This window comes from Alligator mississippiensis, chromosome 8 (genome assembly GCF_030867095.1).
Source record: "Alligator mississippiensis isolate rAllMis1 chromosome 8, rAllMis1, whole genome shotgun sequence".
Lineage (NCBI taxonomy): Eukaryota > Metazoa > Chordata > Crocodylia > Alligatoridae > Alligator > Alligator mississippiensis.
The window spans coordinates 1417923-1432308 of NC_081831.1; the positions used below are offsets into that span (position 1 = coordinate 1417923).

The 14386-nt window shown below is 48.7% G+C and overlaps 1 protein-coding gene across 7 annotated transcripts in view; it reads left to right on the top strand.

The window, feature by feature from the left end:
* RPTOR (regulatory associated protein of MTOR complex 1) overlaps positions 1-14386 on the top strand; it is a 249291-nt gene that overhangs the window by 166128 nt on the left and 68777 nt on the right. For all 7 annotated transcript variants that reach the window (XM_059731959.1, XM_059731963.1, XM_059731958.1 and 4 more), the window contains 3 exons: positions 2711-2812; positions 7569-7652; positions 9581-9691. In XM_059731959.1, coding sequence (XP_059587942.1) covers positions 2711-2812; positions 7569-7652; positions 9581-9691 — 297 coding nt within the window. The remainder of the gene's footprint in view (positions 1-2710; positions 2813-7568; positions 7653-9580; positions 9692-14386) is intronic.

The following is a 14386-nucleotide window of genomic DNA, read 5'->3' on the forward strand; positions in this document are numbered from 1 at the left end:
AGTGACCCATCCTCTGGGATGCAGTTTGGGCCAAGTTTCATTTAAAATCACATGTGCCTGAGGCTGTATAAATTTGTGCGCCTCAGTGAGGAGAAGAAGGGCCTTGCTGTGTCAAATAATTTATCTTTAAGAAGCCTCCCTGTACAGGGCAAAGCTCACTCTCTGCAGCTTTGACTCGTGGTTAGACCGGGAAGACAGTGAAAGATCCTTGTGTTCCTTGTTTTCTAATTGGTGTTTTGCCCTCCACCCTCTGGTTTATACCTGGCAGGAAGTCTTGTATATCAGGCCAGGCTGGTGGCTGGCAGCCAGCGGTAATCCTGTAAGAAATGGTTGTTTAATGCAGGGCAGGGAGGGGAAGAGCTACAATTAGTCTTTCATAACTGGACTGGCAGGGGCCGCAGTCAGCATCTCGGATGTAAGGCGTTTTAGGGAGAGCCAGAGGATTACTGAGCTGCCATTTGCACTTCGGCCACTGTGGGTTTAGATTCGGGTCCAGCCCTGGATACTCTCTTCTTCAGGGCTGTTTTGCTTCAAAAGCGTGTTATAAACCACAAGAACCTGATTTCTGAGTACTCGCTGTGCTCTTTCCTGGTCTGAGCTGGAAAAGCATGCTTTCCTCCCTGAGCAGAGCCTGCAAACGAGGAGCAGCCTTTGAGGGGGAAACATGGGGTGGAGGGAGGGTGATTGGCATACGGCAAAAGGAATTTCCTCCAAGGCAACTTAGAACTGGATTCCCTGCCATCTTGGCTGGCAAAGTGTCATTAAACCTTTAGTGTCAAGTCTGGGTGAAAGGCAGTGCATTCTGGTGCCAGCGCCTTGCATCTGCCTGGCACCCAAAGGGCGATTACTAACTCCTAGAGAAATAATTGATTTTTTGTGCCAAAAGGAAGTCAGGTTGTGGAAGGTGCCAGGAAGCCCTTGCTTTTTAAGCCTCTGTAGGATTTTCTTCCTGGCACTCTGGAGGGTAAATGCCACTTCTGGGATTTTTCAGTTACTTGAAATAAGTATTCTTTAGTAGCCATCACGTGCTCTTGCCCTGTCAGCCCACAACAGGCCTGTCGGGATCCACCTGAAGAGTTGTTTGACCACGTATGATGGAGAGCCTGCTCTGTCTGTCCTCCCGTAGGAAGGGGGTGGTGTAGAAAGACGACTTGAGTAGGAGTTTGGGGCTAGCTAAGGCACTTGCTGCTTTGCCACTTAAAGTGCATAACTCCGAACCCTGCTGATGAAGCCGTGAGCATAAACGTAATGTCTTATTTTCCTTCTGTCGCTTGTAGTGTGTTCATAGATGAGCTCCGCAGTCAGAAACCAGTGACGCTCGCCTCGTTCTGACGTGCCCCACGAACGGCACCTCTCGGTGAATAAACCTGCTAGTTCGACTGCTGATGTGCAGGGCACTGGGGGAGGTCCCCCTGCTCACAGCACTGCCACAACCTCTTCTGCTGCCCAAGGACTTCAGCACGTTCCCTGCTCCTTGTCCCATTGTCCTTTAAGCCATTGCTCCGTGTCAAGGTTACCGGAGACCATCACAGTTGTGGCACGCTTTCCAAAAGGGCAGTGTAGTTGTTCGGCATAACTGTCAAAGCAACACGGAGCGGTTGTTCCAGTAGCCCTGCAGTCTCTCTTGCTGCATTTCAATCAAAAAACACTCTGCTTTATTTTTAAGCCGGTTTATGCATCTCTCAGACTTAGAAAAAAACTCCCCCCACATAGTTAGATATTCCTGCTCTGCAGAAATTATCCACCAGATAGGATTTATCTCCCCATTTCTTCATTCAGGCTGCTCCTGGGCACATTCATGTCACAGACTCTGGGCAGAGTTCGAGGCATTCAGGACTGCTTGACTCTAGAGATTCATGTAACTGGGAAATGTAGGTTCAGGTACTTTAAATATAGGCTTTTCAGTAGTGCTTACCACTGTATTATCTAAATGCATGAATAAGGGCTGGTGAGTAATGACTGATAACAATTATACTTTTTTCCTCAAGTAATGAGACTTCTTCTGGGTTCTGCTGTGCAAGTCTGTTTTAAGCTTATTTTCCTACATTGTTAGGATCTTATCAGCTGAATTGATGGATTCATTAGAAGTACTTTCTATTCTAGATTTCTTTTATTGGGTAGGTGAAACCCTGAGATACCACAGTGATGGGTAGGTGGATGAAAACCTCCCCTGTCATAGTCTCTCTCTCACTCAAGTGCTCGCGCACACACGCACAAGGACACACACACTGAGGGGAAGCCTACATGCAGCCCAAAAATGCATTGTTGAATCACCAGCCCTTTTCCAGGAGATGCTTAAGGCAGCCCAGGGAGGAAGAAAGGTGGGCACAAGCACTTTTTATTCTTGCTGGATGATTTTCACCTTGGACTTGGCAAGGGCAGAACCGTGTATTACATAAGTGAAACCAACTCTGCAAGGAAGATAAATTAACTGCTGCTCTGTCTATTCTGCCCATGGAAAATCTGCTAACAACATTTCCCCAAAATCTGTTTTGCACAAGATATATTCTTCCCTTCCCCCGGCTGGTTTTCAAGGATATAACTCAGGGGAGGATGGCATATTTCCTGTGCTCTCTTGAGGTGTGAGAGAGCAGGCTTGGAAAAGAATGCTGTTGGGAACAGCACGCTGTTCTGGTGGTTAACTGATGCCAAAAACCGTGGTCTCGCTTGGTCGGGGGGTAAACTCACTGCAGTATTCTCGCCCCAACAGCACAGCCCGTTCTTTGCCGAGCAGCTGACGGCGTTCCAGGTGTGGCTGACAATGGGCGTGGAGAATCGCAACCCTCCCGAACAGCTCCCAATCGTTCTGCAGGTGAGGCGCCTTGGCACGGGGCAGGCTGTGAGCTAAGCTGGCTGGCATGGCTGCGACTCGTGGGCACTCAGCCACGAGCTGACTCCGTGTGTGTGTTTTCGCGCATGTCTTTTCCCTGCCCGCTGAGTGCCGTGCTCTTGGCCAGATGGTGTTTGGGTAAATAAATTACATGGACTCATTCAAGACTAATTGGAGTTGATTGTGTATTTGTTAGACCTCTGCTGATAAAGACACAATGCTCTCCTCTCCCCAGCACTACCCCTTCAGTTAAGCATCAGTTCAGGCTGTGGCATGCTAGCCAGTTAGCAGCATCAGGCATCTCGCCCCCTCCAATTTAACTGTGAATCGGCAAAGCCATTTCACAGAATGGGGCACTTGTTTTGTTGCTTCCTCCTCTACCCGCCCATCTTTCCTGCCAGCTCTGTGGGACTGGGACTTTGTCATCTCTCTGCGTTTGGAAAGCAGGCACAACCACAAGCAAGGCAATAAGTGAACAGCTCCTGGATCTGCTCCTTGTCAGGGAAGGCCTGGACTGGTAGAGCAATAGAAGTGTTCCCCTGCTGCTGGGACCGCACGGGCAGCAGCCTGGCTGGAAGGAGTGCAGAGCGGTGCGTCGCCCTGCTCGGAGCAGGCTGGTTTGCTGGCTGAAAAGAGAACAGTTAATTTGGGTGAGCCCAGGACAGGCTTAGCACCTCCTCCGGAGCTCTCTCTCATGGCAAGGCTGTGGAGAAATATGACAGCAGCCCACCCGTGCCCCAGGGGCATGCTGGGTGCTGAGAAGTGTAAACCCTTCCCAAGGGACCTTTGGCTGGCGGTGTCTGAGAGAGAGCTCTCCCACTTGAAGGATTACGGTTCCAGTCTTCTACCAGTACAAGGGCATCTATTTTCCTTTCCCATAATGAAAAAGGATTCCTCTTCCTTCTTGCAGTCACTAACCTGCCTTGCGACTTGACAGCGTTATCAATCTTCACAAGACCAAATCTTAATTTCTCTGAGCCTCCGAAGTCTGCAAGATCAGTAGGATAAATAGATGAGCAGTTTATCTCTGTCACTGCCATTGGAGAAGGCAGGTTTTCCCTTTGGCGCCAAGTCCACTGCCTCACGCTGAATTAGCTGGCACCAGAGGGCTCTGCCAGCAATTAACCTTGCAGCAGCATTGAGCTCTCATCTAGGGCAGGAATCCGTGCCCATCTTCACAGGTGGGAGTGGGCAGGATCAACGTGGCCAGTGTCAGCATGATGCAGAAGCGCGAGGGTTAACGTGCCAGCGGAGTGCTTTATAAATGGGAATTGATATTTGAGTAGGCATGGGTCAGGGAGCGAGAAGGATGCATTCCTCAACTCCCTTTGAGTGCCTTGTTGCCCAGAGCTTATGGGCCTCTCAGCTGCACCCTCCTGCCTAAGTGCAGCATGTTGCTGCTGCTTTTGCTTTAGATGCATCCCTGGAGGGAGAAGGGCATTTGTGTGCCAGGGGCATGGTGCCAGCTATGCTGAGGACAGCGAAGCAGCCCTTTTGTAAATGGCCTTTTATTGACTTCAAAAAAATGCAGTCCATTTAGAAGCCCTGCTCTCTCAGGAAAGGTCTGACAAAGGAGGCTCCTGGTGCTGAGACAGGAGAGAGGAGGACTGTGTGAAAGAGAAAGTTGGCATGTTCAGTCTGAGAGTCTGAAACAAGCCTGAACGACAGGCCGTTGGGCCTGGCCGGGGCATCCAGGCAGTGTCCAGCCCTTGCAGCCGGTATTAACACTTCTTCACTTCTTCGCTGGGGCAGAATGGAGAGAGGCTGCTTCAGTCGGTGCTTCCCTGTCAGGACGGCAGCTGCTGCGCTGACCTGGTTTCTTCTGTCCTGCATTACCTTGGAGCCGTATCCAGCAGCCCAGACCCCACGATGCATAAATGATCTGCTTGCGTGTTGGCAGCTGTCTAACTGGCATGCTCAGGCTTCCTTGGCTCTCTCCGATCAACTTCCCTTCTTAAACACCTGATGTTCCAGATTTGAAATCCGTTTGCTTCTAATCCTGAATCGGGCTGGACGTCTGTGTGGGCAGTTACTTTTCACATTCGGAGCTAATCAAATCAAAGGAACTTGTGATCCTTGCTTCTAAATGCAGGAAAGAAAACAGTTGCCCCCACCATCCCCGTGTTCAATTTAGAAGTAAAGCTTCTTGTTTTATGGTGATGGAGATATTGGGAGGCTGCAGTTTGGAGAGAAATGCAGCTGTTATCCCAATTTCTCTCTTCCGGTTTCTTTAAGCTATCAGTGTTGCTGTTGTTTGGCACTGAGGATCTGGCCACGTGAGCCAAACTGCTTTAAAGGGGTGTGAATACCAAAGCCCAGGTGCCTTCAGGTTGCTGGGCACAGGCTGAGTGTAGACATGCTGAACCTGACCCTTGGAGTACACACCTAGCACCCGACACCTCTCTAGTTAGCGGTGACCTTGTGGGCTAGCTGCTGGGCCCTGAAACAAGTTGCAATGCCCCAGGTCACCCCACAAGCTCTTACATGGTCCCCAGAACCCTTGTGAAGATGCAAGCTCATACCTGATTTCTTTCAGGGCTGTGTGATGGCTGTAACACAAAGCAAGCACTGAGAAGCTTTGCACAGGGTTTCTAAATGCATGTACTCTTTACTTAAAATATGAGACAGGAGAGGGAATGGGTCTCAGCAGAGTAATAAACCCTACACCCATTGCCAGCACTCGGTTACCTCTCCTCTGGAGCAGTCTTGGGGCTTCAGTCAGGTTCCTCTAAGTGTCTAGGATCCTTCATGGCTTCTTTTCTGTCATGGAGCCATTTCCCATCTCTTGTAGGCCTGTTTGCTTGACCAGGTCACACAGTTAAATTGGACATCCCGGCTGTGAAAACCATTTATTTCATCTTTCTCTGTGGCTCTGTGAATCTTTGTTCCTGTGAAGGCTTTTTAAACACCCCTGCCACCTCCATCCCTTTGTCCAGTTCTGGGATTTTCCAGTCCCCAGACTCCAGCTCTTTGCAGAGAAACTTGGTCTGCCTGGTTTTCCTGCTCAAGCAGCCCCCGTACATCGCTTTTGTTCTCAGATGCTTCCACCTGAGTGGTGATGTGCTAAGCTTTAACATTTGGCCTTATCCGTGGTTGGGAAAGGATGTGACAAAGTGCTGACAGCACACGGTGAATGTCACAGAGAAGCATTCTGTCATAGAGCAATATCATATCAACCACTCGCACGTAGACACATTTCCCAAATTGTCATAGACATCTCTTGTGTTCACGTCACTCTCGTCTTTGCACAGACTGGCTTCAGGAAGCATTTGTCTATGCACAAGAGAGACCCAGCTACATTTTTCAGATAATAAATTGCAGTTTTACAGTAAAACATCATCTAGATTTCATTAGCTGTGCCTGTGGGATGTTAGCAGCAGTAAGATGCTTTTCCTTGCTCATTTAGAAACCCTTTTAAAAGCTCATCCATTTTTCCCCGTCTCTGACAGAATGTATGGATTTATTTAGTCCTTATTGAAATGAGGTCGTAATAGCACTGTTATACCTGTGTGGCCCCCAGCTCTGCTGCAGTGCTTTGCACCTCGCCTCCATCCTTCAGGCCTGCCTCCTGCTGCTCCCATCCTCACCGGAGACGGCTGTCCCTCTTGTCCCAAGAGAATCTGGACCATGCCTAACTGCTGATCCTGCCAAATAATTTAGTAATGCCATGGTGTGGAGAGGTACCAGCAGATTAGGATGACCACAGTTCTTTTGTTTTTGACCTATACTGGGCTTTGAGCTCTGGCATGGATGAGTGATGTGCTCACTGCTCCCCCAGCCCCGATAACAATCCTTTCCCTTCGGGCAGCTACACATACCTGAGGATCTAGTGGGCTGTAGCGTAGGACGCAAGCCAGGCAGTGTTAGTTACTCCTCAATGTTAACCACGAAAAAAATGTTGGATTTTAATAGCCCGAGTGTGAGGACGCCAGGGTGGGGAGGATAAATTGGAGAACCAAATTAGCAAGCCTCTTTCATGATCCATACCGAGGGATGCTGCTCAATTTAAACAGAGGATTAAGTGTTGCATTCCAAAATCTTACATCTGTTAAGGAGATTAAGAACTAAAAGTCTCAGTCTGTTAATATTTCACACTAGGGTAAATGTAAGCCAGTAGACTACTAGCTCATTATCATCATCAAACTCAGCTTTAATGAGATTTTTATTAAAGACTAATGTGACCTCTTGCTTCACTCTTAAGTCTGTTACAACTGTTTGCCAAGGAAAGCAAAGCCTTTTTTTCTGCTTCTGCACTGCTTTGGGTAAGAGGTGGGGCTCATTGTTCATTCTGAATCCTTCCACAGGATGCCTTCCTTCTCCTGCTTTGCTCCCTTCATTGCTCTGTGTCTGGAGAGAGCATTTCATGCCCAGATTGGTTGCTGCCATCTAGCAGGCCTGTGCTGGATGCAGCCCCTGTGCCTGTGGGAAAAGGAGGGCAGATGTCAGAAACCACTTTCACCTGGTGGAGCCATAGCCTGGGGTTGGAAAACAAACTGCATTCCTGGAAGATGCATCTACATCTGTTGGCACAAAACTTTTTGATAGAGACCTTACCTGTGTCCGAAGAGAACGGTTACCCAGAGATCTTCAGTGGTGCCAGACTCCTGCTGCTTAGTTTTAAGCTGTGGCCTTGAACGTGGCTAGTGTGCGAGTGGAGAGGGGACCCCATAACACTTGCCCTGTGGATACAAGGCTTTCTGCTCTTTCCACTAATATCTGTTTCCCCCTCTCACTGCAGGTGCTGCTGAGTCAGGTGCATCGGCTGCGAGCTCTTGACTTGCTGGGAAGATTTTTGGACCTGGGTCCCTGGGCAGTTAGCTTGGTATGTATAGGTTGCGTGCTCCCTTCTGAAGGCCGAGGCTGTTTCTCAGTACAGGCGGTATGCTGGAATCGTGATTGATGAATGCAGGGAGAAAAAAATAGCTCGTGTTTGCTGCGTGGCCAGTGTTCGAGAGCAGCCAGATGACCCTGAGGTCAAAATAAACCAGGTTGCCAGAGTTTCAGCAGGGGCTGGATGCAGCTGAGAGTCCTTTATCCTTTATATTTAGTGCACATCAGCTTAAAGGTTGCCACTGTGGCCTGTGTTTTGCCCCTTTTTTCCAGCTGAGATTGCACATAGTAATGGCTCCTACAAGAGAAAAACTACGTGGGAATGCACAGGCAGCATCTCCGGCTCTGGTAGGTATGCAAGACATGCCTAACTAATTAGCAGGGTGACGCGAGGCCTCTGAACTCCAGCAGCAAAGCCACAAGAGTTTCCTTTTGCTAAGAAACAAGTTCAGCCCCAGCCAATTAGGGGATCAGTCCGGTACATTCATCTGCCTTCAAATGGGAGCGACCTGGGGCAGACGCACCTGAGAGCAAGGCAGCTTGGAGTCAGGGCAGAGGCTGAGTGAGCGCGTGCTGTGACCTGGCTGTGCAGCTGGTGCTGGTGCTGGAGCAGTCCTGGAGCGCTGCACTTCCACTCCTAAATATAAAACCGTATTTAAACGAACAGCATCGGGAAGCAGTGGCTGGGACAGCTGGACTGTTTATATCTGCCATATACACTAAATTAAACATGGAGCGAGCCATGTCTTTATTATTCCCCAATCACTCAGCTCACGGGCTGCAGCCCTTTTCCTTGACCTTCATGTGTTTGGTCTCCGTGTTGTGCAAGCGCTCCAGGACTGGGGACAGCTGCCTTCTGCATTTGGAAGTGGCCTGGCACAGCATGGGTGATAAATAAGAATGAAACAGGAGATTCATTTGAAATACAAATGTAAGTGGTTTCAGTTGCCTCCTGTTAACAGACGGCTCTGGAGGAGTTAGTGGCAGACAGTGAATAAGTGCCTGGACTGGACTTTCCATGGTTTTGTCTTGTAGCTCCCCATCCAGTCCAGATTCTGATATCCATCTCCTGCAGGCACAGCACAGAAAGCATGGCCCTGCCAGGGGTGTCAAAAGTGGCATTTGGACTGTGAGCTGCCCCCTCGGGCTCGAAGCTTACAGCCTCTGAGACCTGTTTAATGTCACCATAAGCTTCTTTATGCTGCTTGCTACCTTGAGTGTAAACCAGGTGGGCCATAGCAGCATCTGGTACAGCTCCTGTCCATTCTGGACTCACTTCACACCTAATGTGGCCTACCGCAGACTAGGACAGTGTCTGGTGAGCTGCTTCCCACCTCTCTGTACCAGTAGTGCAGCCTGCAAGTGTCAGAGACGGGAGCAGAATCCCTGCGCTGAGGTTCATTTTGCAGAGCTTTTGTATAGGGTATCTACAGCCGCTCCACAGTGGTGGGAGGCACAAAGATTTAACTAGCTCTCTGCCCTTCTGTGCGCTTAGTCAGTCTCTAATAGCATGCAAATAGCTTCTTTAAAAGCCCGAGTAAGGGGGGGACTGTGAGTTCCAGCAGAAGGATTGTAATTACCGAGTCACCAACGTGTTTACTTGTGGGAGCAAATGGGGCCATCCGAGGGAGGAGAGCGGCATGTCGTGAGGCATGAAGTACCGCATGCTGGAATGAGTGAAAGCTTAGTGCTAGATGAAGTCTGGGTCTCAGCGGGCCAGACGAGTCTGAAAATATCTAGTGACAACCAAGGCTCAAACCAGCACCAGACCAGGAGATGGGGATCCCTAAATGCATGCGACTGTTTTCCACCAGATTTCTCTGTGGCATAACCAGCGTGCCGTTCAGCCCTTGTCAGGTGGTGCTCCTGCAGGAGGGCAGTGAAGCTCGTGGTGATATACTCTTCTCTCTTTCCCCCTAGGCCCTCTCTGTTGGCATTTTCCCTTATGTGCTGAAGCTTCTTCAGAGTTCAGCTCGGGAGCTGAGACCACTTCTCGTCTTCATCTGGGCCAAAATCCTTGCAGTGGATAGTGTGAGTACTCCCAGACCATTACCACCATGCCAGTTCCTAGCATTGCTGTCTTCCTTAGCCAGCTGCTTTCTAAGGGATCCGTACTGAGGTAGCGGGAAGGGCAGTCTGTGCCGTCTGCAGCGGACCCAGCAAGACCTTCCAGTGAGTTTCCCACTATCAATAGGGCTCACTGCCCAAACTTATTCATGCACAATCCCCGCTGGTGGGATGACAAGCCTGACATGAAATGGCTCATTGGCTTACCTGCTTGTTCACCTGATTTTTTGCAAGCAAACAGCAGCTCGTTGAAGAAGCTATTCCCGTCTGCCTGGAGTGAAGTAACTCCTGTCCTTGTTCATCAGGCACGCTGAAATGTCGTGGTGATTGGAAGAAATTCCAGGTCCGGCCATGTTTGTGTACAAGGGGGACCTGAGATTTAGAAGTGCAGGGGTCAGTGCCTGCTAGATCTCATGGCTCAGTCCTTGGTGATGGGCGTGCGCACTCTACGTTCAAAACACACAGATGTGTATTACTTGGTGTGAAACTTGATTTGGCCAGGACATGTCCCTTCCAGAACTAGAACAGCCCCCCATAACTAGTATCTCAAAAACTAGGTATTTTGGAGAGCTTAGCTACAAATGTTACTCACAATCTAGTCCTGTCCTCTTCTCTGTGCTGTCACAAAACCTGAATGTGCTGGGCTTCACAGCCTTGACCAGTCCAGAGAGGGCAGGACATTGCACTGCTTCTGCAGAAGGCCCCGGACGCTGCACTGCTCTTCCCCTCAGGACATGCACTAGTAGCTCTTTGGCATCCTTCAGGACTTGGCCTGAAACTTGGGGCCAGATTTTTGAAGACAGCTGTAACTGGGACTCATAATTTTGTTAATACAAGTAATTGAGAAGGCAAGTAATTGCAGGTGAAACTGCTCTTATGCATGCAGCTCCTTGGATTGTGGGTGTGAGCAGTAGTTCAGTATGTAATTAGCAACACTGATACCCGCAATTAATCGCAGGCATGGTTATTAGCTGATATAAAAATCTCCTGAATTTCCTTTTAAATCGGAATCCTTCCTGATTTTGGCATTGGTTCCAGATTTTCATTATCTGCTCTGGTTTCAGTATCGGGAAGGTTACTGGGTGCGCTGAGACTTTCTTCACTCCTGAGCTAATGTTGTCATGTTTAGTTCTGTAAATATCTTTTAGTTAACATCTTAGTAGGCTCTTGGATGGCGGAAAGCACGGAAGTTATTAATTTTCAAGCTACTCTTGGAAGCTACAGCTTTGCCCCAGATACTGTGTACAGGAGAATATAGGGATGTTGTAGGATTCGCTTAATTGACACATGCCACAATAGAAGCAAAGATTCGTGTTTATCAGAGGCTAAAGGGCTCTGGCCTATGTCATGAGCTGTTTTAAAAATAAGTCTGGACACAGCTTTCCAGTCCCAGTTGGCCAGAGACATGCTCAAATATGCTTGAGACATCTTTGGGTTGCTAAGAGGAATAAAAAGCTGTATGCTGACTATGCCTGCATTATGTATTCAGAACCACATAACTTTCCAGACCATGTTTCCCTTCCCCACCCTTTTCCGCTCCCAGAGGATTAAATGCAACAGCACGAAGTGCAAAGCCAGTACCTTCACGACAGAAATGAAGGAGGGAAGCGGGAATGTGCTCTCCTAGTTGATCCGGCGGTACAGCAGCCTGTATCATCATACCTCAGCTGTGAGGCATCCTCTCCCAGGTGGACATGATGCTTTCAGAGAGAGCTGGTTTGTAAGATTTATGAGGGAAGTGACGACTGCAGGGGTATGCCTTGCGAAAATAAGAGAGAGTATCATCTCAGCTGCTGAAGGCAATCATGAGAGGCTGTTTTTCATCCTGCTGACTAAAAGATGGATGCAGTGATTAATTGTTAGACTGCATTGAATCATGACTGCTGCAGTGTTAGAGTACAGCAGGAATGAGTGTGAGTGTGTGTGCGAGTGAGTGACTGGGCCAGCCTTGATTAGATCCCCATACTGGGCATGTTTCTAGCTGGATCAGCTCTCTTATGTGGGTAGGTGTTACATCAATCATCCAGGCAGAGGCCAGCGCTCCTACCATGTAAGAACACGTACATATTTTCAAACATTTTCCCAGAGAAACTTCCTACGCACTCTGATTTGAGCAGCACCATCTTCTTCATGTCACTTCTACTCTATGTGCATCATGCTGTAGTTGCAGGAACCGTGGAGATGAGGGCTGCTACCGGAGCCAGAGTTCAGCTAATTGCTTTACACTGTTTGCATTTGGATAGGGGCAGGGGCAGGAATAGCTTACCAGAGACTCCTTTCATTCTTCCTCGCACTTGTTTGGACCTAGTGCTCTGAACAGCAAAATACACAGCTCTGTTTTTATTCCTGTTTTGCTTTCTCCCTCCATGCAGGAGCACTGAAGCCAAGGAAGTAGTCTGAATGAATACAGGCAAGGATGAGTGGGTGTGTGTTCCGATGTGTGTGCACCGTATGGCCTGCATCTTTGTTCAGAAGATGCCCTGATTAGTAACTGCCCTGTTTAAGAGTTGTACCATTGTCATGTGAGCTTCAGGAAAAAGCAAACGGAGTTGATGGAAGTGGGTCTTCTAAACAAAGGCATATGTGGGTGTGCTTAATAAACTCTGCAGCAGTCGAATCCACTTGTTTAATCCTGCCTGTATGCAGGCATTTCTCACTGAGATGTTCAGAGATGACTAGCTATGCAGGGCTGAGTTGTGTTGGAGTGTTTCCAGCCAGTTCACCTGCTGTGCTGCACAGTGCATGGATCAGGTGATGGCTCTGAGCCTGCCTTTCATAGGTGCCCAAAGCATTAAGTGGAGGATTGGTGTGGCCTGCTGCAACGTATGAACAGCGATAAAAAGGGAAGTAAAGGGTCCCTGCAGAGACAGTCAGGCCAAGAGCCCTCCCTGCGCTAAACTGGTATCATTTCATGCACGGCATTTTCTGCATCTTAAATATCTTGCTTAAAAGTTCCCCACCAGAATCAGTGAGAAGTGTCAGGGCAAAAGATCTGCAGACGAGACCAAAGCAAAACAGTGCTCAGCTGCTGGAATCTGCAGCCAGTAGAGACCACCCGAGCTGACCAGTGAACTATGACCTAACGGTAACGGCGTTACTGAAGATATCATAGCCACTGACCCCGCAAACAAACGGGAAGATGGCAAGTGTAGTTCATTCAAGTTCCACGTAAAGCAATACAGCCCAAATTCAGTACCTGTAAAATGGAGAAAATATGGCATTAGCAAGGACAGTGTGGAAGTCTGAGATGCTTTTTAAAGCTGTGAGTTTTGACCCCTTAAATGGCATGTATCTAGCTGCCAGGCGTGTCCCATCTGCTAGTGGGCTGGGTGGGGAGCAGTGGCACCCCGTGGCCAGTACAGATGTTCCAGGCGGGTGTTCCCGCGGGAGAACTTGATGCAGTTACAGGCTCTATATTCAGACAGCTTGAAGAGCTACGCACCATGCTCGTGCTGCATCGCCTGCGCCCGGTTCTTGTACCATAGTATTGGGTGCTAAGATCAGTGGAAATAGCTTAACTACACTTTGGTCCCTCTTCTAGAACTGGAAGCTTTTTACTTCACGCAGGTGCTAACTTTCGCATCTACCCTGCCACGCTTTTGTTCATGTTCCAGGATTGTTCTCGAGTACAGGATGCTGATTCCTTGAAGGAGAGACATTATTGACACTGTATATTAATATTGTTCTCAGGCACCACTTAGAAAACATATTAGCAAAGTGCGTGTTTGGAGCTGTGATCTGCCTTCCTGCCTGTAGCCTCAGATGACTGCCTGGTATTGAGAACAGGCACTGAAGACGGGCAGTCTCTTCTGAGTTGACATCTGTTTGCTTGCACGCCGGGGAGGGAAGACTGGCTTTTTTATGGGGCAGCACCATGAAAGCTAAAAAGGATGCAGACAAGGAAACCAGCCATCCTCCTTGTGCAGCAGTATAGGAAAAGTCAGGCAGACTTCTTGCTCAGTCTGGCATTGATTCAGCTGCTCTGCTCTTTGGTCTGCTGCAAGCAGCATCTTTAGTTGCTTCAGCAATGAAATATTCTCTTGCATCTCTGTCTTTCCTGCCCCATCCTTTCAACAATTAGTTTTCCTTCTTTACCCTCCATTCCTGATTAAATATGCATGGCCCTGTCTCTACTGTGAATCAGAATCACAGCCACGACGGGAGTTGAAAGCCATGTCAAATTTTCCCCTCAAATTTTTGCTTTCGTACCATGTATTCTTTTAGTGTGACCCTAATATGTCATACCTGCAACTCGAGAGGGTACGACAGCAAAAAGAAAACTTAGTTTCTGGTGTGGGTTATGAGCAATTGAATCCAGGCCACATGCATCTCCTCTAAATGCTGTTCCCTGAAGACCCCTGCATGCTGTGCGTCGTGCTGCCCACAGTGGTAGTGAGGTTTACCTAGCAAGCCATTTTTATTACATGTCCTGAGATCATGTTAGAGCACGCTAGCGTCTCATCCACACTGGCACAGTTTGGTTTTGCCCATGTAGGTGCGATTAAGTCGCCTTTCAAATTGTGTTCCAGCCCCAGATCAGAGAAAGCACGCTGTCCAAATTTGCTGATGACACTAAGATGTGGGGCGAGGTGGACACACTTGAAGGGAGAGAGAGGCTGCAACTAGATTTAGACAGACTACAAAAGTGGGCAGACGAGA